Source organism: Hyalella azteca, unplaced genomic scaffold (assembly GCF_000764305.2).
Source record: "Hyalella azteca isolate HAZT.00-mixed unplaced genomic scaffold, Hazt_2.0.2 contig2057, whole genome shotgun sequence".
In the NCBI taxonomy this organism is placed as follows: Eukaryota; Metazoa; Arthropoda; class Malacostraca; order Amphipoda; family Hyalellidae; genus Hyalella; species Hyalella azteca.
This window is the reverse complement of record NW_025932345.1, coordinates 10,858-36,311: the sequence shown is the minus strand read 5'-3', so window position 1 is coordinate 36,311 and position 25,454 is coordinate 10,858. Positions and strand designations below refer to the sequence as shown.

The following is a 25,454-nucleotide window of genomic DNA, read 5'->3' as shown; positions in this document are numbered from 1 at the left end:
TGCCGCTACAGCGCTACCGCTACATTTATAGATAAAGCTTTTAGATTTTACTTAATATCTGTCTCTTATACACATCTAGATGTGTATAAGAGACAGATTGTCACGGATCTAAATATCACCTTCTGAGGTTGACAGGCAAAATCTTGAATGGATCTGTCTGATCTACTAATTAGACGTAGATAGACCTGAGGGGTTTTGGTTCATTTATAAATTGTCCGAATAACAGATTAAATACTCATCGGCCAGGGAAGGATAAATAACAAGTCGTGTATCTAAGCTTAAGTATTGAAGAAAGGTTCATGGGATACACTCGATAGAAGTTACAGGATCAAGCACAGTATGTGCAGTAGATTGGGAGATAGAGTTAACGACACTACATATTGGTCTGAGTGCCGGAGTCTGCATGACTGCAGCTGAAGGCTGTCTGCCTAAGACTGAGACTCTGCTGGGACTGACTAACAGTGCGCTTTCTCAGCTTATATACGCGGTGACCCACGAGTAGTGACGTCACAGAAGGTGACGTAATAGTCAGTAATGACATCACAACCCTTTCTCAGCTTATATACGCGGTGACCCACGAGTAGTGACGTCACAGAAGGTGACGTAATAGTCAGTAATGACATCACAACCTGACAGGAACACTATCAAATGCCTTGGCAAAATCGAGGTACACTGCATCCACTGGCTCCTTTCCGTCTAGCAGGCGAGTCCAATTATTCAAAGTAGACAGGAGTTAGTGGTGTATGATCTGCCAGCCATAAAGCCATGCTGACAGTCTGATTGAAGATGGTTAAAAGTCAAGTGATCTATAATCCTATCCCTCATAACCGATTCCATCACCTTACACACAACACTTGTGAGACTGACAGGACGGTAGTTACCGGAGTTACTTCTGTCACCTTTTTTGAACAGTGATGTCATTTGAGCTTCTTTCCAGTCCAGTAATTTTATTTTAGTTTAATTTAATTTTCAAGATCTCCAGCGCACAAAAATTATTGTCGAAATGTCATTATAACGATTAAATTTGAATCTATCAAAGTTCTGTTTAAGGCATTTTATTCAGTATTAGCGCCAATTAGTCCACTTAAAGTAGACCGTGAATTCGCAAGCGAACAATAATTTGTGATATTATTAGTGAAGCAACAGATAAGAAATTCAATATTACTTGTTTGGCTTCAAGTCGAAAAAGTATCTAGTCATAATTATATTTATAAAAAGACAAGGAAATGTTGAAACTGCCACTGAAAGTGTCGAGCGGTCACACGGCGCACGACTTGGACGCTGCGACCCAGCGGAGGGTAAGCAGGCACCGGCCAGGAGACTTCCAGGATGTGGTGATGCTGCAGCCTGGGGGCTGGGTCATGCTGCGCCGGTACCTCAAGCTGCACCAAAAGATCTCCAGCTTCCAGGTATTATATCAGTATTATTTTATCAGATCCCAGCTCTGTGCGTCAGTTTCTGGTCAGAATCGGCAAGGAGGCCGGGCGGTTAAGCAAAGCAAAATTGAAGCAGTGAGTTGCGAGTTCAAGCCCGCAACAAGCTGTGGAATATCTGCAATGTTAAGAATCGGCGACAGGCCTCCAGCCTAATAAATGCTGAAACCGCTATATATTATATATAATTATACCTAAATGTTATTATATTATTCCGGTATAATGCCTTCATATATTTTTCCAGGCATAATACCAGTAATATCCCTTTATAATATTCCAGGCATTATATAACCAAATTTCCAGTTATCATACGTCTGGTGCTTCCAGGCGTCTGTTTCCCAAGCTGTCGAAAGTGTTTAATTGAAAAAAAGTCTTGCCTTATAATGCGATAAGAAAATATTGCGCTCTCAACGGAATATGCATTTTGTTTTATTTTTTCTATGCGTAGATCAGTTTGGCATTCCAGGTCTTGTGATGTTGAAGCCAAATTCACATTTGCATCGTCGTTTCTTATCATAGAAATAATATTTTACATACATTTTGTTCATATAACAGCGAATGACATTACTTGGATAGACAATTTGCAGAAAAGAATTGGGTTGACAATCTTCAAATCGTTGTTTGAATTTTTTTCCTACTAAATTCTTTATATGAGAGCTTTTCTCAACTTGATTACTTGTGTCACAAGATACTTTCGCGATGATCACTCAAGAAACTCATTAACATTTAACACAAAGTTGATTGGTGTGCAACGTTGCAGTTTCGTGCTGACGACGTCGTCGTGATGACGTTCCCTAAATGCGGCACCACGTGGTGCCAGGAGATCGTCTGGAATATGAGGAACAACCCCAACCTCGACAACCCTGACGCTGACCACGCCCTCTTCATCCGGAGCCCTTTCCTTGAGTGAGGTTATAGAATAGAATAGGATCGAATGGAATAGAATAGAAGTGTTAAGATCACTTGGCTGCTTATGTCGCAAATTTATCAGGAATTTAAAATTAAAGAAAATCGGCAAAAAGTTCCCCATTTCTTATAAGAGAAAACGTTTTGGAGTTCAGCTCCATCGTCAGTTTAAAACCTATAACTATGCAACAGTATGACTGTATATGTATATATGATAGAGCTTGTTTTTCCATGCATGCATCTGCAATGTCACTTATAGAACACTGGTACAAACAATTAGTAGCTTAAAATTCACATTCAAACAATTCACCTAAACTTAAGGACACTAGAACTAAAATCGAAAGTAAAACAAATAAAAATTAGATAACATTTGGAGAAGGTACTATCTATTTGCAATTTGCGAGGATAGGGACTGATTGAGGCATTTAAACTGGGCTTCTGTTTGAAAATAGATAATGATTCTAAAATTCGTAGGTCAGAAACACCGGTTGTGGAGGCTAAAACTCTAAAATCACTGTTGGACACCAGGAAGTTGCACTGCTCGGCATGAATACGTACGGCTGAATGAGGGGGATGCGCAAGTATGTTTCCTGTTCCCCACTCTGTTTTATACTAGGCTTGCAGAGCATAGAGGCAGGAGTTATAGAACAGGGAACATACTTGCGCATCCCCCTCATTCAGCCGTACGTATTCATGCCGAGCAGTGCAACGTTCCGGTGTCCAATAGTGATTTTAGAGTTTTAGCCTCCACAACCGTTGTTTCTGACCTACGAATTTTAGAATCATTATATATTTTCAAACAGAAGCCCAGTTTAACAACTTGATCGGGTACCTCTCCAAGTCAGTTTAATAAGAGTTTTCGTCGGAGTATTAATGAAGACTTGTTCCCACAAGCATTTATTCAAAAACACAGTTTATTTACAGCACAGATGAATGATAGGTTGAAATTAACATACGGGGCAAGCATCTGAATAGGCAGGAGGCTGAGTAACCCGTCGCAAACACTACCACATTCGAGGTAACCTTCGGTCTTGACACTACATTTTGGAAAACCCGCTATTTTGTTAGAAATAGTCCGCACACCCAGTTTAAATGTCGCATTCAGTTCCCATCCTCTACAAATTGTAAATAGATAGTACCTTCTCCACATGTTATCTCATTTTTATTTCTTTTATTTTCGATTTTAGTTCTAATGTCCTCAAGAATAGAAATGTCGGAGAATAGAAAAAGAAATAGGCCCCATGGCCTGTTGCCTATTCTTGTACTTTTCGTGACTTGATTCCGCAGGGGATCCGTCCTTATGAACCCGATCTTTCCATAACTTTTATGCCTTGCGTTTTTTCATTCAAGATAGCACCTAGAAATTCTCATTTAAAATAAGATGAGGGTATGTTTTCTAGATATTCAATATATTAAAAAATTTGTAGAATTATTGACTCGGAAAATTTGTTTTCCCTTTATTAAGTGTGAATTACATACAAAATTTGAAATAATTATTTTAAATTCCAAACGCGAGGTAAATAAGAGTTTCTCGCTAAATGTGGTCAAGTACGAGTCTATATTTAATTAAAAGTGCATTACTTTGAAACTCACTAAAGGGTTTCAAACGCGAGGTTAAGAACAACCAGATACTGAAATATGAAGACATTTCTGCCCTATAAGGAGCGCCCTGTCAAGCTGCTGGTCTTGTGACGAATTCACAGAATTATTACTAATTTTTGTGTATGCAATTTTCTTATGAATTATTCATTTCTCTCTATTTTTTTGCAGATACATTTACTCATAAATTAGAAACATTGGTATTTATTCCATATTGTATGCTATTCTAATGACGAATAAACTTGCACCAGAGTCGACATGTTGACTCGAGGCAGTCCTACGACAGATCTAACTGCTCCGAGGAGACAAGCGTTCTTCAAAGGCATCGAGATATATAGTGTTGTCCCCGACTTCGAGAACGGCTTCATGATAGAGGTGTTGATTCACGATGAGTCGTTCCACATATACTGTATAACTTAATGCAGCTACGATCGTTTGATTAATATTTCTATAATTATTTGTCGCCTTTAATTATTCTTTATAAAATTTACCGTCAATCTTCATTTGTGCGCTTCATGGATGCCTTATTTGCAACAGCTGAAACCCCTTAAATAGCGCTGATGAGTAATTTTATCTGCATCTTTAATTGAAAATATTAACCTAATTGTAGAATTTTGGTGCACTCTTATTCGTAGGCTAATCAATTATACTTAAAATGAGAATAAATATCCCCGTCCATTAAAGTTCATGTCATCATTTTCGTCTCAACAGTTGGCCGAGGCTCACACCAAACCCCGGACCATCAAGACTCACCTCGCCTTCTCATTGCTGCCAAAGAACTTATTGGACACATGCAAGGTTTGTATATAAATAAATTAACAACTTATTGGACACATGCAAGTTTTGTATGTAAATAAATTAACAACTTATTGGACACATGCAAGGTAGCCTATGAATGTAAATAAATTAACAATTAATTGGATACATGCAAGGTTTGTATGTAAATAAATTAACAACTTATTGGACACATGCAAGGTTTGTATGTAAATAAATTAACAACTTATTGGACATATGCAAGGTTTGTACGTGAATAAATTATCAGATCCATGCATGAACATTCCAATATTTAAGAGTACGTGAGTTATATAAAGAGAAGGTATATGAACAGTGAACATATCATTGATCATTTAATGTTCATATCTCCACTAATTTGTCTACTGACGGTGACTTATAGTGACCAAATTACTCTAATGCAATTCCTGTCTTATTCAAAAAATGAACCCTAATTATACTACAAAATTTAACGTTTGATGAAGGGAAGATTTTGGAATCCTTCTGTAGGCTTTTGAGAACCACTTTCTCGTTAATTTGTCACCGAAATCAATCGTAAATTGTCATTCGTGTCTTTGTGTTTGTGTGAAATTTACAGCATTTGATTCATTTGATGTGCCGTCACTATGAGCCCATTGACAACCCTCAATGAGTTTAAATATTATGCATTCAGGTGCAAGTTAAGGAGGTGGAAATCATGTTTTTTATTATTGCATTGATGCTCCGAGCATTTGATGTTATATCGCTGCCGTTCCAAATCTCACTTTGCAAAACATTGCATGTAAAATCTTTACAAAACTATTTACAATGAAAAACGTTCCTTGCACATAGATAATTGTTATAGCAAAGTGATGCCTCACAAAAGTTGTATTTGCTACTTAAATATTGTTCTATAACTCATTGAATAATATGTAGGAGAATATGCTGCATAAAAAGTATGGAGTATATGATCCGTAACTCGACAGGTTGTGTACGTGTTCCGTAACCCGACAGGTTGTGTTCGTGTTCCGTAACCCCACAGGTTGTGTACGTGTTCCGTAACCCGACAGGTTGTGTACATGTTCCGTAACCCGACAGGATGTGTACGTGTTCCGTAACCCCACAGATTGTGTACATGTTCCGTAACCCGACAGGATGTGTACGTGTAACCCGACAGGATGTGTACGTGTTCCGTAACCCCACAGATTGTGTACATGTTCCGTAACCCGACAGGATGTGTACGTGTTCCGTAACCCCACAGGTTGTGTACATGTTCCGTAACCCGATGGACAACGTTCTCTCAGCTCTACATCACTATAAGTTGGTCAAAATTCACAGCTTCGTCGGCACTCAAGACGACTTTGTCGATATGTACGTCGATGACTTGCGCAAGTCAGAAAATGCGTTTAGTCGACGACGAAAAAAAAATGTGCTCGTTAATTACACGAATTTCACTGCGATTTTAACTTCAGTCGTCTGAGAACAATGCAGTTACGACACACTTAACTAATTTTTCTCGACTAACAGCAGTAGTGTTGTCAAAACTGTTAATAGCGTTCTTTCTTACAAAAATCTCCTCTTCACTCGACTATCAAGATTTTCGACTCGACTATCAAGATTTATGATTTTTAATCTTTACATTCCCTCACTCGCCCAACAAATAGTTCAATCTGCAGCTGATTTTAAGCTAAAATATGTGACATCCACGATAAATCATTTACAATCGCTGCAAAATTACAATTTGATACATTAATTCATAATAAGCAACGATACCTTTCTATTTAAATTGTTCTTTACAACAATTGTCATGGTTTCTCCCACTCAATATAGTCGCTACTTTCTAGAGAAATGCGCCGCTCTTAGATCGGATGCCACTATAAGATACGATAAGTCCACATCGCTATCAAGTTTAATATAGACCATAAGCTATGCCTAATCATGAATTGGTCTTTGCAAGCCTCACCAAAATGTGCGCCGCTCAAATTCTTATACATCTTGGCTGATCTACTGAGATGTTAATTAAGAACACCGCGTGACAGTTTGTACAGCCCGTACGGCCAGCACCTGCGGGAGGCGTGGGCGCGACGCGGTCACCCCAACCTGCACGTCGTCTCCTTCGAGGAACTGAAGAGCGACACGCGCGCCCAACTCTGCAGACTGGACGCCTTCCTCGGCACCCGCCTTACGGATCAGCAGCTCGAGAACGTGCGTCTTGCGTCCATAACTCAATTTCTTTATTGCTATACGGTATCTTGCTCAAAAATTGTTTTTAAATGAACAAATTATTTTACTGCCGTACTAGATTTTCAACGAGGTGAATTTTTTACACCACTGAACACTATTGAAAGTGTTCAATAGTGTTCAGTAGTGGCTATTGAACACTATTGAACACTTACAATGGAGTTCATTAGTGTTCAAACATCATTCACCGAAACTGATGTCGCTATAATGTAACCTAACGCTCGTTTGATATGCTCCCAATTGCATGACACCTCATCAAACGGCGCTATGTGTAATGTTTGTTGTGTGTGAAGTGAGTTGTATAGAACGGTGTGTGAATAGTGATCTGACGCCTCAGTTATCACTATAGGTAGATTTTCATTATGATTATTACGGTTGTTTAAATTTCTTCTTCGAATAATTGGGAGTGGGCGACTCGTCTTACAGCACACAGGATGTTAGAGTTGCTCGCACTAACCAAGATAACGAAATGCTGGGAACTTATCATAAAATTTTAATTCTCCAAGAAACTCGCGGAAGATTTTACATTAACTAAATCGAATTGTTGAGAAAATAAATCCTTTCTTTAAAAATTCTCCAAATTAAGGAACAATTAAATGAAACAACAATATGTACTGCTACAATTATGATTTGCAATGAATATTTTAACGAAATTTAAGGAAGCTTTAGTATATAAAAAGAATAGTTTCCATTAAAAAAACATCGTCAAGTTATTCTTACGCCTGACATGAGTCTTTGACGCGTGCAATTTGTCCAATGCAATTAATATATTTAAGAGCAGCAATCAATGCAAATAAGAACAGCAATCAATGCAATTAAGAGCAACAGTCTTTTTATTTACTAATGCAATTAGGAGCAGCAACTAACGCAGTTAAGAGCAGCAGTCTTTTGTTGCGCAGGTCTTGCAGAAGACGAGCTTCAAGACCATGCAAGACAGCGACCCCTTCAAGACAGCTGGACACGACGCCTACAATAGACAAGTGGGGGAGCAAGAGGGGCTCTTTGTGAGGCAGGGTGAGGCATACAATAGACAAGTGGGGGAGCAAGAGGGGCTCTTTGTGAGTAAGAGGGGCTCTTGGTGAGGCAGGGTGAGGCATACAATAGACAAGTGGGGGAGCAAGAGGGGCTCCTGGTGAGGCAGGGTGAGGCATACAATAGAGAAGTGGGGGAGCAAGAGGGGCTCTTTGTGAGGCAGGGTGAGGCATACAATAGAGATGTGGGGGAACAAGAAGGGCTCTTGGTGAGGCAGGGTGACCCATACAATAGAGAAGTGGGGGAACAGGAAAAAATTTTTAGTGAGGCAGGGTGTGTCAGTTAAGGTTTACGGTAAAGTTTAACCAAAGCAGCTTTTCTTCAAGAATAACTTATCTTCTGATAATGATTTGAATTAGTGAAGTTTTAACCCTCTACCGCCTGACACGAGTAACCGGGGCAATATTAGTAGCATATAAACATTACTCATATAATATTAGTAATATTAGTAACCGGAGCAATATTGTCACGCGCGTACTTCCCAAAAAGGATGAGTTCTAGTGAGCGCAAAATGACTTGCACTGATGGTTGCCGCCACGTACGACAACTTTAAAATGTTCTCTGTTGCGTACAAACGTCCTCAGGTTGCTGCACTCAATTGTTTGCGTATAATTTAAGTTGAAAGTTATGTTCCCGGAGAGTGACATACGGCGGTAGAGGGTTAAAGACAAGCAAAAAACTTTTGAACAGAAAAAGTTTTCGATTTACGCACGCTTACACATCGACTGCAGTAATAAATTTCTCTCGGTTTTCATTGGGATTGACATCTTATTTTGAACTTCCCGATACCGGTTATGGGTAACACAGACTTTACAGAAGAATATTTAGGTCAGCAAAACATTTTGTTCAGTGACAACGTGGATTTCGCGCATAAAATGCATTTATTCATTCGATAAAGAAATAGAGGAAAAAATATTGGACAAATTTTTAAATTAGAAACAAAGAGTGAAGGGAAAATTTATAATTTTTTTTTTATTCAGGCAAAGCTGGCTGGCACCTGGAAGGAGAAAATTAGTCAGCAGCAACAAGAGAAGCTCGAGGATTGGATCAAGAAGAACTTTACAGATTACGGTATCAAGTTCAGGTTTGATTAGTCTTCGTCTTTCACAAATTAGATACTTCAGTAATTAAGCTGCAGTACCGGTACTACTCATGGTTAATAACGTGAGTCTACCTGGAGTACTTAGATGTGGGAATAACTCATATTCTCGCTATCTTCAAAAGCTGCTTTAGTCAACTTCATGAGATGCTCACGACACAATATTTGTCTGTATAATTATTATTGCGTCGTACAGTAATTAATTAAATTACTCGCATAATTATTACTCGCATAATTTACTATTACAGTAGTAAATTAATTACTCACATAATTATTATAGTGTTGTACAGTAATTAATAGAATTACACGCATAATTATTACTCGGAATTAATACTATTCATGCAGCAGTACTTGAATTTTTGGTCCCTCTCCTTCATCCACTTGACCTCTCCAGCGAAACCGTCTCTCAAGATCCAGTCAAAGTTGCAAAACACCAAAAATCAACTGAATTATCATTGCGAAGATAATTTCAACCATTTACTTGTGAACGCAATTTATTTATACTAAAATAAATGATTCCGAATAATGCTACAATTTCTGGAATTCGAGTTTTACTTTAATAGGTAAGTATATCAAGTAGAGACAGCGTGTTGTTCTGTATAAATAAATGAAACATGTCTTCAATATGTTAACATGTCTTCAATATGTTAACATGTCTTCAATATGTTAACATAATATTAGTACACATGCATTGCTGTCAACATCGAATTAGAAGGAAACAGTTCATATATATTTTTGAAAAATATAATGGAGTTTCTACATTAAGTGAAAACAGCAAATAAATTGAAGTGTACTAATGTACGTAGTAAGTAGAAAAGAAAACTACGTCGAGACTTTCACTGAAGGCCTTACAGCGCACGCCTCCCGCACGTCTTTCCCTTCGCGTGAAACACATGCATTATTTTATAAGTGAAATTTCTGCTTCGCTTCAAAACACGAACACAATAAATGATATACAGAATAAATGCGAGTTTTTTATCAATACATATTTTGGCATAAAAATATTATAAAGCTTTCCCCAGAGTTTCGTGAAAATAACAGGATGATTCGACACTTTTATCAGGTTTATTGAAGGTGAGTTTCTGCACATAAAAACACGACAATTTTGTAATACGAGATAAACAGGTTAACGTGGTATGCAACAATATGGTTCAAGAGTATAACATACAAAATAAATACATCAAACTAAATTAGCTAACCGAATTATTGGAGGAACTGGGGTAAATTTCGAAAAGGTCCGAGTAAATATACTTAACGAAACGAAAGCAAATTCAAAGGTTGCGTAATGTCGTCGGTCTATAAACGTTCTGTCTACAGAATGACATTAGCTCCTGACGACACCTCCTATTACAGCATTAAGAGAAGCCTAAACAAACATGCTACATAAGAAATAGTTGTTTTGAAATCAGATCCACCCAACAACCTATAATTCAGACTTCAATTTTTAAATAAGATAAATCATAAAAAAAACGAAGAAATTTAGGCAGAGGTTACCTCTAATCTGCATAGCTATTATGATTTTTTACGCTGCTGTTACTACATTTGGCGAGAATTGTCCACATATTAACTAATATTTTCAAACTATTTAACTTTTTACTCTATCAAATATTAACATTTTACCTTTTTCACACATCAACATTTTAGGTCAATTACTATGTGAAAGCAAAATCAAACACATGAATATCTTACGTAGAGGTTATATTATAATGCACTGCTGATATTACTATCGCAATCGTGGCAATCGTCTTCTAGAAAATGACTTCAGTTTGGTTGCTCATAACTTTTCGTGTTCCACATACTTCAAAATCCTTGGTTCTACAGAGTATTTTACTTGTTCAAAGTTCAGTGCAGGTTTTTTCATTTGTACTAAACTCTCTGCTAAATTTCTGGCACATAAACGGCTACCGCGCTCAGCTGATTAAGTTCGAAATGATTAATTAATGTAAAATGTGACTTAAAACACTGCAGTAAATCTGTCATTTATAATAGTGTAGCGGGGGGCAGGTATAGTGAGCTGCAATAGTGTAGCGGGGGGCAGGTATAGTGAGCTGCAATAGTGTAGCGGGGGGCAGGTATAGTGAGCTGCAATAGTGTAGCGGGGGGCAGGTATAGTGAGCTGCAATAGTGTAGCGGGGGGCAGGTATAGTGAGCTGCAATAGTGTAGCGGAGGGCAGGTATAGTGAGCTGCAATAGTGTACCTATAAAACCAGCTTACACCGTCACAAAGCAGGTATGGCAAGACGAATGCACCATCAAGTTCTCAAAGTATTCATCATTTATTTCTCAATCATTCAACACGAATCAATCAATCTTGATGCCACTATAGGGTGCAAATTTAACACGAGTTGCAAAGTTCCTAGCGAAAATATGAATTACTATAGAGGTAGTGATGAAAACACGTAATATCAACGTAAAACTGCTTACAAATAACGGATGGTGAACGAAATCTTAAGCACATCAAGAAGAGATTCATAGAAAACGGCAAAAAAGGAAAAAATTCAACGCTAGTGAGAATAAACTCGACTGTAGCTGGTGTAGATACCTTGCAGGTTCATCATCTTACATTACTGCAAAGATTTTCTTTATAAAACAAGAAGAAATCAACATGAATTACATTTGTCATGAATTACATGAATTACAAAAGAATCATGCCTGACGCCTGGACTCCTATAGGATTAAGAAGACTCGCGAGTGAGTCACAAACAAAATATAATAAACAAGTCCTTCCTTAGATCGTAAAAATTGAACAATGTAAAGATAAAACAATATAAACTTAGATAAATTCTACGATAATGTCAGTAATTTTATTAAAATACTAAAATTTATAAACGTGAGAGGAATGTGGAGTAAGCTTTAGGCTGTACAGATGAGACTGTCTCCATACCTCTCCATGCAGGAATGTGGAGTAAGCTTTAGGCTGTACAGAGGAGACTGTCTCCATACCTCTCCATGCAGGAATGTGGAGTAAGCTTTAGGCTGTACAGATGAGACTGTCTCCATACCTCTCCATGCAGGAATGTGGAGTAAGCTTTAGGCTGTACAGGAGACTGCCTCCATACCTCTCCATGCAGGAATGGTAGGCATGCAAGGCCGTAGCTTCCTCTAAGCAATGACATGTTAAGACATCTAAGATGGTTTTAATCACCACTAAATTTATTTAAGGTAGAATACGAATAACAAACCGTAAATGACTATAATCGCAGCAATTATAAATTTATTATTAGTCGAGGCAATTATCAAATTAGCTGGGAGAGATTAACCAGTTCTTTAACATAAGAAATGCAAATTATATTAAATATTAATCTCATGAATGAATTTCTTGTGACTGGATAATGGAAATTGGTATGATAATCACCACATATCGGCATATTTATGCCAAATAGAAATCGTACCTTGAGTAATGAGATTCCTTTTAATGACGAAGTTGGCGAATTTACACGTAGAACTCGTACCTTTAGTAATGAGATTCCTTCTAATAAGACGTTAATGCAATTATTTGTAATGAGACATTTACGCAATTATTAAGAATATCGCACAGCATCATCAGACATTGCACGGCAGCTCACACATGTAGCCTAAATATTCGCTTTATTGCTGCCGTCAATAAATTATATAAGAAATAAATAAAATAGCGCCATACCACTTAAAGCAACATACATTCAATGCAAGTCACTCAATACAATAGAGAGACCAAAGTAATTAGTGTATTATAGTTATTCATGCAATGCAACTGCTAGGTATAACAGCGAGATAAGATATAATGAACTCTGTTTCATTCCGATCGCAAGACCAATTTTTCGCTCCAAAGATCACAAGCCAATATTTCGTCCAAAGATCACAAGCCAATATTTCGTTCAAAGATCACAAGCCAATATTTCGTCCAAAGATCACAAGCCAATATTTCGTTCAAAGATCACAAGCCAATATTTCGTCCAAAGATCAATAGCCAATATTTCGTCCAAAGATCACCAGCCAATATTCACTGGGGACATAGCTCAAGGCCTTCATCAGAGTGTCCTTCAGGAACGTGGCTGGCCTGGACGAGTCCTTCAGTGTAGAGGCCTTGCTTACGAAGGATTCCTTCAGGTCCTTTAAGGGCGTGACTGCGGATGAAGTCCTTGACTTGCGTGGCGTCCACGTACGCCATCTCCATGCGACAGCCCCACGCCACCAGCGCCAGCGGCTGCAACATCAATAAAATATATAGACTTCTTCTGGGATTACCGTGGCTGTAAAATGCATTAAGAGACTTCATCTTAGATTAGATCTTATTAGATTAGACTTAGTCGTGGTTGTAAAATGTCTTCAGAGACTTCATCTTAGATTATCGTGGCTGTAAAATGCATTAAGAGACTTCATCTTAGATTATCGTGGTTGTTAATGTCCTGAGAGACTTCATCTTAGATTATCGTGGTTGTAAATGTCCTGAGAGACTTCATCTTAGATTATCGTGGTTGTAAATGTCCTGAGAGACACTTCATCTTAGATTAGATCTTATTAGATTAGACTTAGTCGTGGTTGTAAAATGTCCTGAGAGACTTCATCTTAGATTATCGTGGTTGTAAATGTCCTGAGAGACTTCATCTTAGATTATCGTGGTTGTAAATGTCCTGAGAGACTTCATCTTAGATTATCGTGGTTGTAAATGTCCTAAGAGACTTCATCTTAGATTATCGTGGCTGTAAATTGCCTAAAGAGACTTCCTCTAGGATTATCGTTACACGTCCAACGTTACATCCGGGACCCGAGGGCGAGACGGAGGACGGAGGACGACGAAGAGACGGAGACGGAGGACGACGAAGGCGGCGCATCAGCGTGACCGTGGACTAGAGAGTCCCGAACTCATCATAAGGTCATATGCTCACCCTAGCAGGGGTGAGGGGTGTGTAGGGGTGACACTCACCCTAGCAGGGGTGAGGGGTGTGTAGGGGGAGACACTCACCTTAGCAGGGGTGAGGGGTGTGTAGGGGGTGATAACGTGCTTGTACAGACACCCCGTCACCAGGGTGCGCAGCTGGGCCACGAGGTGAGGTTGGGTGCAGGGATGGTACAGCATCACCACGGCCCCGTGCTGTAAAAGTCATACACAAATGACGAACAAGTAATGAGTAAAAGTCATGCATTAATGATAAATTATTAATGAAAAGTCATGCTCTAATAATTCATTTAAATCTCATGACGCTTAACCATCTATGACACGAGTAGGAATTTAGCATCTACAATGATGCCACAATGAAGAGAAATGCCGTTGAATTCTGGCCTTCAATGTTTCACATTGGAATTAAGATGATTTTGGATACCAAAAGGCATTTTTCCACCGTGTAAACTTCCCACCATCATTCTACCGTGAAGAAAATGCGTCTATAACCACAAAGCTTGTCACCACAGCAATATCGGGTGTCTACATTTCTGTCTCCACACCATATATATTTCTCTGGACCACACACATATTTATTTCTCTGTACCACATCAATGTCTGTCACCACCACAATGTCCGCCACCACCACAACGTCCGCCACCACCACAATGTCTGTCACCGCCACAATGTCTGCCACCACCACAATGTCTGTCACCGCCACAATGTCTGCCACCGCCACAATGTCTGTCACCACCACAACGTCCGCCACCACCACAATGTCTGTCACCACCACAATGTCTGCCACCACCACAATGTCTGTCACCACCACAATGTCTGTCACCACCACAATGTCTGCCACCACCACAATGTCTGCCACCGCCACAATGTCTGTCACCACCACAATGTCTGCCACCACCACAATGTCTGCCACCACCACAATGTCTGCCACCACCACAATGTCTGTCACCGCCACAATGTCTGCCACCACCACAATGTCTGCCACCACCACAACGTCTGCCACCACCACAATGTCTGCCACCACCACAATGTCTGTCACCACCACAATGTCTGTCACCGCCACAATGTCTGTCACCACCACAATCTCTGCCACCGCCACATGTCACCGCCACATGTCACCGCCACATGCCACCACCACACCACCACCGACACGCCACCTCGATGTTGTGGAGCCAGCGCTGTGGCGGGACGAACTTGTACTCGCCGAAGGCGGGCCAGATGGGGCGGTGGTCGCCGTAGGACGGAACGCGCTCCTCGTACTGCACAAATGCCATACAATCATCAGGCCTCGGCACCTAATCAGTTTAATTATCGCTAATGAGTAATGAGAAATTTGGTCCCCAGATAATATGGTCAGTAATGAGTTGTTGAAATTAATTTATTATTAATTAATTTATTTAATTATTATTTTAATAGAAATAAACTCAATTGATGCTTTTCTATCATAATTCATAGTAAACTTATTTATTTCTGAAGGGTCTATATATCAATAATGAAGATTTGCTTAACAAACTTAATTTGTTCATCTCATATATATTGCAACGCATAGAAATGCAGGAAAAAAGACAACTTTTTACTGATCAATACATGGACAATCAAAGCAAGCAAAATTTAGAGTTGTAAGTTATAACTTCAGGTAGATAAATAGTTCTTCTTGAGTTCTACTTCATTCATTCAAATGAAGATAAAGGTACTGAGGATTTAATAATTTGAAGAAAATATACAATAAAATTGTCGCGTTAGCAAACGGTGAGTTTTTTTTAATGTCTAGTATTTGGGGTCAAAACCTGCGAATGGCACCTGTGGCCTTTACTTAGATAGTTCAATGCTCTTCCAGAGCTCATTCGCATTTAGTCTTTCGGCAGCTACTGATGCCAGATTCGCACATTCACATGCCAGTAGTTTGTCTCTATAACCATTTCATGATCTCAGTACCAATTTTGACTTGTTTATTTTGTATTTACCTATTTCATATGAATTCAATACCGCTAAATTTCATCAGAGTTTACTTGAGATTTGCTAAGAGTTCATCACCTTGGGCATTCTCCTTAGTAAGTTACTGAGCTACCATTGCTGATACAGATGTTTCTTGGAACATAGTTTCGTTTGTGATGATTATTTTGAACTAAATTGTCTATTTATGGTTTATATTGAAAAGTTATTTATCTTGCTGTATTATCCTTGTTTTCAGTTTACGGACTCTGCTTTCGAAAATAAAATTGAAACTTCACTGGACTTTAAATTTGGAACTGATGATCCATTAACTTGGTTAACAGTACGAAGAAAACGAAATCCGTCATGCAGGTAACCGAGACAAATATAATGCATAGCAGAGAACAATGCATTACAATAACACACAACATGACTGGTGTTGTGGGAAACGGCATCATCAACCTCGTGCTTCAGTGATTTTTAAGGTATCTTTCTATTCAAATAGGAAGACAAACTTCATTCATTATTCTGTAATAATCTGGGAGTGTTTGAGTCAAATGGAGTTGGAGTTGGGAAGTGTCACAGCAGTTGTCTGCGGCCAGTAGGCAAGTATAAGATCTAAAGTCAGAAACTAGTAAAGTTTTTAAACACCCCAGGATCTTCCCCCAAGTCTTTTAACATCCTAAACATAACATCAATTTCAACATCCACTAAAAAACCCAATAAAGATAAGCACAGACCTGTCCATCATCACAATGCACATCTTTGACCCCCATCTTGACTCCATGTTTGTCGTCCAGCAGACTCTCCGGCACAGTGTTTGACACGTCTGAAAATAATAGCTTTATTATTATACGTACATGTTTATATGGCAAAATGGAATGAAATTCCTCAGTTAACACCATGATGCAACAAGGTTCAAATGCCACAAGCACTCTGAAGCACCTAATAATATTTGATACATTAAAATTTTCATCTTAAAATGATTTTTTTCATATTTGAAATTTTTTTACATTGACAAAAAAATCAGTGTTATAATGACTGTGCATGCGCTTTGCACCAGAAAAAAAAACATAAATATATTCATATGCAGCAAAGATAACATAATACATTACATATTGCTGCACGGCAGCTAATTACCTGTTTGGTGTTGAATAGGTAATCCTGCGTCTACGATGCGGTGAGGATACCACAGGTCGGAATAGCTGCTGCTTTTGCCTCCACTCTCACTGTCTTCTCTAGTCTTGAAGAAAAGAGGTTCATAAATATTTCATAAATAACAAAGGTAAAGTATCATGATTGTAAAAATATTTTCATTTATCAGGATTGTACTATACATCCATGAAAATTATACAAGGCAGTGGCACAATAGCCAATCAAATATCATTGTATTCATTGCTTCTTATAATGTGAAGAGTTGAAGCTACTAAAATGCTAAACAATAACCATTTCCCCTTGATGGAAGCTAAATGATTCTTAGGTTGTATGTGTCAGGCCACCACCAGAACAAGTTACCTATCTTGATTCAAACAATAACAGCTTTGTACATAATGCATCTGCCTGAAATATGTAATGTCTCTTCCCATAAGACTCCTAAGCAGTTTAACACACTGGGGCGAGGGTGATGACAACACTTAATTCTCTTTATTGTACACATATTCAATGCTTAAAACAAGTTATGTTCAGTGGTTGTAGTCAATGTCATTCTTGTCAGGCAGAAACAATGAGCAATCAGTGGCACAGTCAGGCTCAGAGGTGAAATTTCCTGATACTTGCAGGTTTACTGTGTAGGCATTTCTTTCTGGCGTCCTGACATTATATCTATGCATACTCTGCCTTGCACTTTTATATCAAAGTGGCAATGCATAGATTTTCAAAGGAACTTCTTGAGAAAGACATTTATTCTTCCATTTTATAAACTAATATTACAGTACTTAAGTTCCAGATCTGGCCATGATAGATAGAATCTGCGATGTCAAATATATTTAATGATAGTACTGATTCAAGTAGGTATTTATAATATAATTATTTGGTAAGTTTTCATTGCTCTAGGTGTTTGTAAACCCTTCCCAAACTATCACAAAATGAATATCACAGAAGTGCATCTAGTAATATTTACTTTTTCAAAGGCTGTTTAAGTCTGCTTATTGTTTTTCTGGAACCCACCAACCAGCAAAGATCCCCATGTGATTTTTCTCATTCATATTTCATGAAAACCCATGATGATGCAAAGCTGCTGTAGGTGGTGTAGTAAGATTTGTGTAGTAGAATTGTGTTATCAGCCACATTGTGGGTCTTAGGGTGTTAGTTGCAAGAGGTCAGGAAAACAAGTAATTAGTGATGGTCTCCACCTCCCCAACAGCCATCCCAATCCACCTTTTTACTTGACTTTTCCTTGTTTTTATTTAACAATTTATTGAGCAGCAACACAAGAAGAACAATGTGTGTACAGTGAACAGATAAGAAAAAAGAACCAGTGCAAAACCAAGGCACGGGGGTCTACTCAACCTCAAATAATGGTATGTACCAGTCTGTCCGTTTTTACCCAGTCTGAAAATTAAACATAGGATTAATATGATCAACCTAAGGAGTGCACTAAATACAACCATAAAATATCAAATACAACCACAACACCTTTAATGTGATTACATTAGTGAATTATGTTAGACAATATGCAATCTACTTGTAATGTTAACACTGAAATTTAAACTCCTGCTTTAATTTTAACTTTGATTTCACATTACATTGCATCTCAGGAGAGGGGGGTTTGCAGGACCCCTAGTAGGGAAATCCTACTTCCTTGCAGTATCACTGAAAAGGACTTCCCACAACAGTGAAGTGCAATAAAGCAAGTCACAACTGTGACTCACTTTATTGCAATATTGTGAGTCACGAGACCAATAAAGCAAGTCACTACTGTGACTCACTTTATTGCAATATTGTGAGTCACAGTGAGACACAAGACCAATAAAGCAAGTCACAACTGTGACTGCTTTTAATTAACATAAATAATAGGGAAATAAAAAGTGAATGCACACTATGCTAGATAACTCACTTGTCTGGTGTGAAGAATAACTTGATCTTCAGCCAGTTCATTGTGAGGAACATCAGGGTAATCTGTTTTTCCTTGTAGGCTTTGCTGTTCTTCAGCATCTGCCAAAATATTTATATTCAATTTTTTGAGATTTTATTATTTTATGGAGTTTTATTGTTTTTCTCTGAAGCTAGAGTAATCAATAATCACTTTTTCATTGAAAAATAACAAAATAAAATGAAAGTGTCCAAGAAACATTTGTAGCCTAAACAGTCAACCACAAGTGTATCAATAGAAATGCAAATGAATTTGAACATCCATTATTAAAAACAACATGCAATATATCTTTTCATTTCATCTCAACATCATCATGCATTCTTTAATATAGGACAAATGTGTTCAAGTTAAAAATATCATAATATTTGGTGAAGAAATTATTTATTATGTGGAAGTTGAATTAAACAAATTTACTCAATGACAGGAAAAACACATGAAATGCTTTGAAAAATATGCAACCTAGATAAAAATAGAGAAAAAAATGTAGGTATTAATAATAATTTACTTTGCAGTGACCAATAAGAAAATATGGCTTATAAATTCAAGCTCCACAAGTAAATTACTTTGACCCTAACTTAATAGCAGAGCATGTGGTTTATTCTATAGTCAACTTTCAAGGCATTTCAAAAGTGTAGCACTCACCAGGAACTATGTATCCCACATCTGAACCTGGAGGGAAAACCAAGTGACTATGGCTTTGGGCAAAAAAGAATATCATGACTAGCTTAAACCTTACATTCAATTGAATAGCCATTGATTAAATTTTAAATAAATCTGTATAAATGAGCTGCAATTTTTTCTGTAAGAGAGCCAATTAGAAGTTAGTTCATCTGAAAATATATTACACTAATGATGAATAAAATTTAAATTGATCTCTTGCAAGAGCTTTGTAACACACACACTGTTTCTACTTGCCAAGAGTTAATAATAGTCCTATGGTATGATTTATTAAGAAATATTTGTTTTTGGTAAACCAATTATGAGTTTGATGCATGCATTTAATAAAACTGTGCCATCAATTACAAATAGTTTGTTTTGTGCTGAATACTAGGAGTATACTGAATAGATGACAAATGTACTTTTGTTTGAAGAATGCATAAAAAGTACCGTATATACCATAATTTCATCTAGTAAGGAACCTCTACTTTCCAACTAGTGTGGATAAAGTCCACTGTTCAACTTATGACTGCCCTTTTGGGGGCCATGATTTTCACAATTTCGAGGCTGTGATTCCTGTTTTGAACCATGAACACATTTAAAAAACCATGAAAGTTAACATTCAAACTGTATAAACATTTGCATCATATCTCTAATTTTACCTTAAATACAGCAACTGAACCTTTTGCTTCATATTAGAGCAAAATTTGAACATTATTATGCAATCTTTTCATCAAGAATGCCTCATATTTTCATTGCAGCAAGCAATCTGTCTCACATGACCACAAGTAATAGACCATTAACACAAATGTTTTGGCAGCAAAAGATTTAGGCGGGGTGCCAGTAGCATGACCACAACTAAGAGAACATTAACAAAATGTTTTGAAAGAAGGGTTGAATTGAAATTCAGAACATCAAATTTTGGTGGAATGATGTCATGTCAAACTAGGTAATAATGGACGGGTGGGGTAAATTGGGACAATCCTCTGACATTTCATAGAACTGCTGTAAAAACCAAACTTATTGAAATATTGCAAAACTAAAAATAGTGGCATAAAGTTTAACATTGTTCCTATCTATGTAGCATAAAGCAATTTAAGAAATCATACATTTACTACTGTCAAATAGGGTAATAATAAGGGAGTAATGCACGTTGTTTGTTTATAGAGCTCTTCTTACCAGGCAATATTTCTTTAACAAGTTTGTGCTCATATTAAAGCTCTTTGCAAGGGCTATTGTATGGCATCTCCTAGAAAATTCCATATGCTATTTGCAGGGTGCCAGACGCAAAATAAAAGCATCCCAAATTACCCCTGGGAATGAAGTAATCTGGGACATTTGAAATAAAACTTAATTTGGAAATGTTTGAAGCATGCAGAGCGTACTCATTCATTACTAACAGCACTCTTAAGTCCTCCTCTTCCTTTGTGGATGATGTAGATGTAGAATAAATGACATTTTCTGTGATTTTTACTTGTTTTTCCTATATTGATATGACATTACCATATGACATTACCATATTACCGTATTATTATTGTCATATTACCGTATCCATGAACATGCCATTGAGCATTTACAACAACCTTGTCCACTGCAAGCTTCGTATCAGCAGCCTTATAGCATTTTTTCTGTATCTGTTAGCTTATAGGACTGCTCATAATCTCACACCATTTTAATTGAGTCAAGTTAATCTACCATAAAAAAAGATTGTAAAAAACATACCTGAAACAGAAAGGAATATTTTAGTAACTACCATCATATTTTTTGGAGAAATAAATCATAGTTTAGATTAATTACTTTTCATTCTATGTTGCCCAGTGCACAATTCTATCATCATGGAGCACAATATCATGGAACTGGCTTACCTGGGATGCAAGATTTTTCTAAATGTGTCCCCCTAGAGCACCACTTCAGTATCCTACTGCTAAGTTGTCTGCATATTGAGATTATCACATCTGGTACACTGGGTAAATCTGACATCATAATATTGAACAGAGTGGTAAAAAGAACTGATCCCTGGGACCCTGAGGGACCCGACAAAATGGGGAGCTTGCCAGAATAAGCACCTTCAAAGAATATTCTAAAGGTGCATGAGCTAAGGTATGCATTGATCCAGGACAACATTTGTCCTCTAAAGCCAATCTTCTGAAGCTTGTACAGCAGCCCTAGGTGCCATACACAGTCATAGGCATTGGATAGGTCAAAGAATACTACTGCTGCACACAGCTGCCTCTTGCGCAAGGTGTGGGCCGTGTGGCAGATACACATTTCCAACCTGGCAACCTGATTCAAGGCACAAAGATGGCACCTGTAACCACTCTGGGTGGGGCTCAGACTCCCAGAAGTCTCCAAAGCATATATCAGCAGTGAGCTAATAACTCGCTCTAATAATTTTGGAATGCAAGGTAAAATTGGGCGATATGATGCTGGATCACTGGGGGACTTTCCGGGTTTAAGTATGGGTATGATAGTAGCATGTCTCCATATGGTTGGTATCTCCCCATTCCTGTAGCAGTGATTTAATATATCCAGGAGCCAGTCTTCATAGTCTGGCAAGAGGTGCTTTAACATTGCATTATGCACCATGTCATGGCATGGTGATGACATATTCAATACCTTCAAAGCTTGCCACAGCTCATACAGCAAGAATGAATCATTATATGCAGCAGGATGCTCCACACTTACAGCAACAGCAATAGGGAGTATGTAGGACTCACTGGCAGGGTGAGAACCTCTCAGGCCTGCTGCACCCACCAAGCTTGCATATTGCTCAGCTATTATGTTTGCTATATGAAGAGGATCTGTGATATATTGTTGATTGTAAAATAGTGGAGTAGCGCAATGGACTGCTTGTTTATTTGCCAGTTCCCCAATTCTCCTCCATACCTTGATCACTGAGGTAAAACTGAAAATTCCTGAGATGAAGTTTTTGAATGACTCCTTTTTGGCTTTCTTGATTTCTTGCTTCACAAGTGTCTCTGCTCTGGAGTGCTATCAAATTAGCCAGTTTGGGGGTATTCTTTAACTTGTTTCTTGTAGCATGTCTTTGTTAGACAAGGGCAGCACAGGTCTGATTTTAGTATATTGGGGTTACCAGTTCTGGGGTCTTCCTGAACACATTTCCGATCATTTGAATCAGCCTTATTGTAAAAGTTGTTACCTACTCCCCAAAATCTCCACTTCTCTGGGCATGACCCAGGGCTGCCTTCCATGTCCACCAGCTGTCAGGTTTAAAAATCCACCTCGGTCTAGCTCTGAAAGTTGCTATGGCATGGTTATAGTTAAGTGTAATGAGTACCAGCTCATGGTTGCCCCCCATCTCATCCTCCAGCACAATACAGCAATCCCTTGATTAAGGCGGTTAATAAATCCCCGAGTTTTACCATGTTAAGCAAAACCGCGCTAATCAAGCTCAAGAATATATGGGAATAATTATAATGAATCCTCAAAAATAGCAATGTTACATAATAATTATTTTTTCCACTAAAATTCATCATATTTTGCTTAGTTCAATTCATCATTCAAGCTTAGTCTCCAAAGTGATATTTTTACGTTCAAGTGTTCCCTTTTTGTCCATAATTATGACGGTAATTTATCAAGGAAAATTATGTACATATTTGATAAAAGTGAGCAGTAGATATGGCAGCGATCTTGACCAGTTGAAGGCTAACGAGTAACTAGAGCACCGGCATGGCGCACTTACCGGCGAACATTGCCGAACTTGACCATTTGAGTTATGAACGAGACAAGGCGCGGTTAAACCGACTCTGTAGTCAGCACGAGTGCCTACGGAACAGGACCTTATTTAAAGAATTATTGGCTGAAATTCATAAAGTAACAACATTTGGTGAATTTTTCCAAAAGTCATAACAAAAGTAACAACATAAGATCTAATAAGCAAAAAGTAACACTTCTGTTACGAACGTAACACCTCTGGCTAGAGGCAGGAAAATGATGCATTGTGAAAAAAAATCACGCTAATCAAAACTGGCACCGCGTAGATCAAGGGTAGGTTGCAAAATTTTTTTCCGCATTAATCAAAACTGCGGTATTCAAAACCGTGCCAATCAAGGGATTGCTGTACTGGCACTTGGTACCAAATCTGTTGATACATAACACAGGTCAAAAGCAGAAAAGTTGCCTGTTTTGACATGTAAATAGGTAGGGAGAGTGCAGTGTTATCAAATAAAGATTAGGGAATTCTGCCAAGCTATCAACTAGATTAACTCCTGTTCTGTTGCTGTGCGTTCTTGCGTCACACATATGATGGTGGGCATTGAAGTCCTCAACCACAAAACAAGATGGAGTTAGCTGCAGAAAATATGTCATGTTGTTTGTTGTGCATTGCCTTTTCTTCAACTTCGAGAAGTTTCTCCAACTGCCAATGAGTTTCTCCTCAATTTGAAAGCTGAGGTAACAAATAGGTGCCATAAATGTTTTTTTATATTTAATTTGAAACTATTATGTTGGGAGTAAATAGTATTTCCTTCTGTAGATCCATCCTCTTGCTCATCTGTGAGTGATGCGCGCAATTAACAATCTTGCATGGGACCTTCTCTGTGTTGTCTGACTTGACGTTCATACAATCATAGCTACTGCAACCGAAGCTGATTTCTGACGGCCTGCAAACCTGTTTCTAGTTGCCTGGAACATTTTTTTTAAGGCGGAACGTTTTTTTTATGTGATCCACGAATTTTAGAATTCCAGCCTGTCCAGGACTACCATGGCTATAGTTGTAATGTCCTCCAAATTGAATTTTGGAGGGTGAGATATCCGTTCTGTCTCTGCATAAGTTTGACTAGCTGCCTCTATAGCTTCTGTTTGGGTACCGTCAACCGGGGCTACTCGGGACGGTTTTGAGCATTTTTTGTTAATAACTTCTTACGATGAAACATTTCATAAACAAGTTTAGGCTCATTTTATAGCTCTTTGCGAGGGCTATCGAATGGCATATTCAAAAAAATTCCATATGCTATTCGTAAGGTGCCAGAAGCAAAAAAAGAGTGTCCCAAGTATACCCCGTCGAACGGGGCTACTCGGGACACTGGGAATGAAACTTCATTTTAAAACACTTGAAGCATGCAGAGCGTACTCATCCATTACTAACAGTACTCTGAAGTCTGGCGAATATTTTTTTTGCTACAGACCTTAGCAGAAGTAACTTTTCAAAACAGCGTTTTTCACCATTTTCTTCAGGAATTTTTCAAAGCTAGTAAATGTCGTATTTTTCGACTGCTTTTATACTACATAGATAGGAAAAATGTTGACGTTTGCGCCACTATATTTAGTTTTGCAATATTCCAATTAGTTTCGCTACTATAACAGTTTTACGCCGTGTCGGAGGTGCGTCCCGAGTTGCCCCACCAGTCCTGAGTTGCTCCGGTTGACGGTACTCATCTCTTTGACTCTGGGGCTTCGTATTCCTTGTGTTTCTGTCTGCCTGATAATGTTAGGAGTTAGAGAAGAACCCATTTGCCTATCAGAACTACCCAAGTCAACACTGACCATTGGTTTCTGCAAAGGCCTCTGCACAGACCTAACAGCCTGAACTGCATCTTGGTAAGACTCGTTTTGTTCAGCTCTCACCTTTTCCACTGCCTTGGCTTCCTTCATTTTGAAGCAACCCCCATAACATGCTGTATGGTTTCCTTGGCAGTTAGCACACTTTGCTGATGTTGAATTTTTGTTAGGGCAGTCCTTGGAGCTGTGGGCTCCTGAGCAAATCACACATCGAGTCCTGGACCTGCAGTGAGCAGCCTTGTGAAAAAACCCTTGACAGTTATAGCATTGCCATGGACGATCAACAAATAAGCGGACTGGAAAACGCTGATATCCCAT

At 38.3% G+C, this 25,454-nt stretch overlaps 3 protein-coding genes across 3 annotated transcripts; 2 read left to right on the top strand and 1 right to left on the bottom strand.

The window, feature by feature from the left end:
* The first annotated feature begins 1,226 nt into the window (after nt 1-1,226).
* LOC108665219 lies at nt 1,227-4,358 on the top strand. The gene is made up of 3 exons (XM_018151952.2): nt 1,227-1,409; nt 2,194-2,339; nt 4,190-4,358. The coding sequence occupies exons 1-3, from the start codon at nt 1,227-1,229 to the stop codon at nt 4,356-4,358; spliced, it is 498 nt and encodes a 165-aa protein (XP_018007441.2).
* Nucleotides 4,359-4,625: 267 nt separating this feature from the next.
* Nucleotides 4,626-9,055, top strand: LOC125179328 (sulfotransferase 1C4-like). The gene is made up of 5 exons (XM_047884982.1): nt 4,626-4,736; nt 5,950-6,080; nt 6,728-6,893; nt 7,829-7,987; nt 8,942-9,055. Exons 1-5 carry the CDS (start codon nt 4,626-4,628, stop codon nt 9,053-9,055), a joined length of 681 nt encoding a protein of 226 aa, XP_047740938.1.
* A 1,051-nt stretch (nt 9,056-10,106) lies between these two features.
* LOC108665218 lies at nt 10,107-19,790 on the bottom strand. The gene is made up of 8 exons (XM_047884978.1): nt 19,602-19,790; nt 18,924-19,021; nt 17,009-17,111; nt 16,609-16,697; nt 15,094-15,195; nt 14,003-14,131; nt 12,120-13,243; nt 10,107-12,062 (listed from the first exon to the last, which is right to left on the bottom strand). The coding sequence occupies exons 1-7, from the start codon at nt 19,711-19,713 to the stop codon at nt 13,040-13,042; spliced, it is 837 nt and encodes a 278-aa protein (XP_047740934.1). The 5' UTR covers nt 19,714-19,790; the 3' UTR covers nt 10,107-12,062; nt 12,120-13,039.
* Nucleotides 19,791-25,454: the final 5,664 nt, after the last annotated feature.

Bases quoted from the DNA above. Each gene is read 5' to 3' on its own strand.
- LOC108665219 (XM_018151952.2), top strand. From the start codon at position 1,227: ATGTTGAAACTGCCACTGAAAGTGTCGAGCGGTCACACGGCGCACGAC. The intron at 1,410-2,193 runs GTATTATATCAG...GCAACGTTGCAG, and splicing joins AAAAGATCTCCAGCTTCCAG to TTTCGTGCTGACGACGTCGT. The intron at 2,340-4,189 runs GTGAGGTTATAG...AACTTGCACCAG, and splicing joins ATCCGGAGCCCTTTCCTTGA to AGTCGACATGTTGACTCGAG.
- LOC125179328 (XM_047884982.1), top strand. From the start codon at position 4,626: ATGTCATCATTTTCGTCTCAACAGTTGGCCGAGGCTCACACCAAACCC. The intron at 6,894-7,828 runs GTGCGTCTTGCG...TTTGTTGCGCAG, and splicing joins CGGATCAGCAGCTCGAGAAC to GTCTTGCAGAAGACGAGCTT. The intron at 7,988-8,941 runs GTGAGTAAGAGG...TTTTTTATTCAG, and splicing joins GGGAGCAAGAGGGGCTCTTT to GCAAAGCTGGCTGGCACCTG.
- LOC108665218 (XM_047884978.1), bottom strand. From the start codon at position 19,713: ATGGCTATTCAATTGAATGTAAGGTTTAAGCTAGTCATGATATTCTTT. The intron at 17,112-18,923 runs GTGAGTTATCTA...CTTTTCTTCAAG, and splicing joins TTATTCTTCACACCAGACAA to ACTAGAGAAGACAGTGAGAG. The intron at 16,698-17,008 runs GTAATTAGCTGC...TATTATTTTCAG, and splicing joins ACCTATTCAACACCAAACAG to ACGTGTCAAACACTGTGCCG.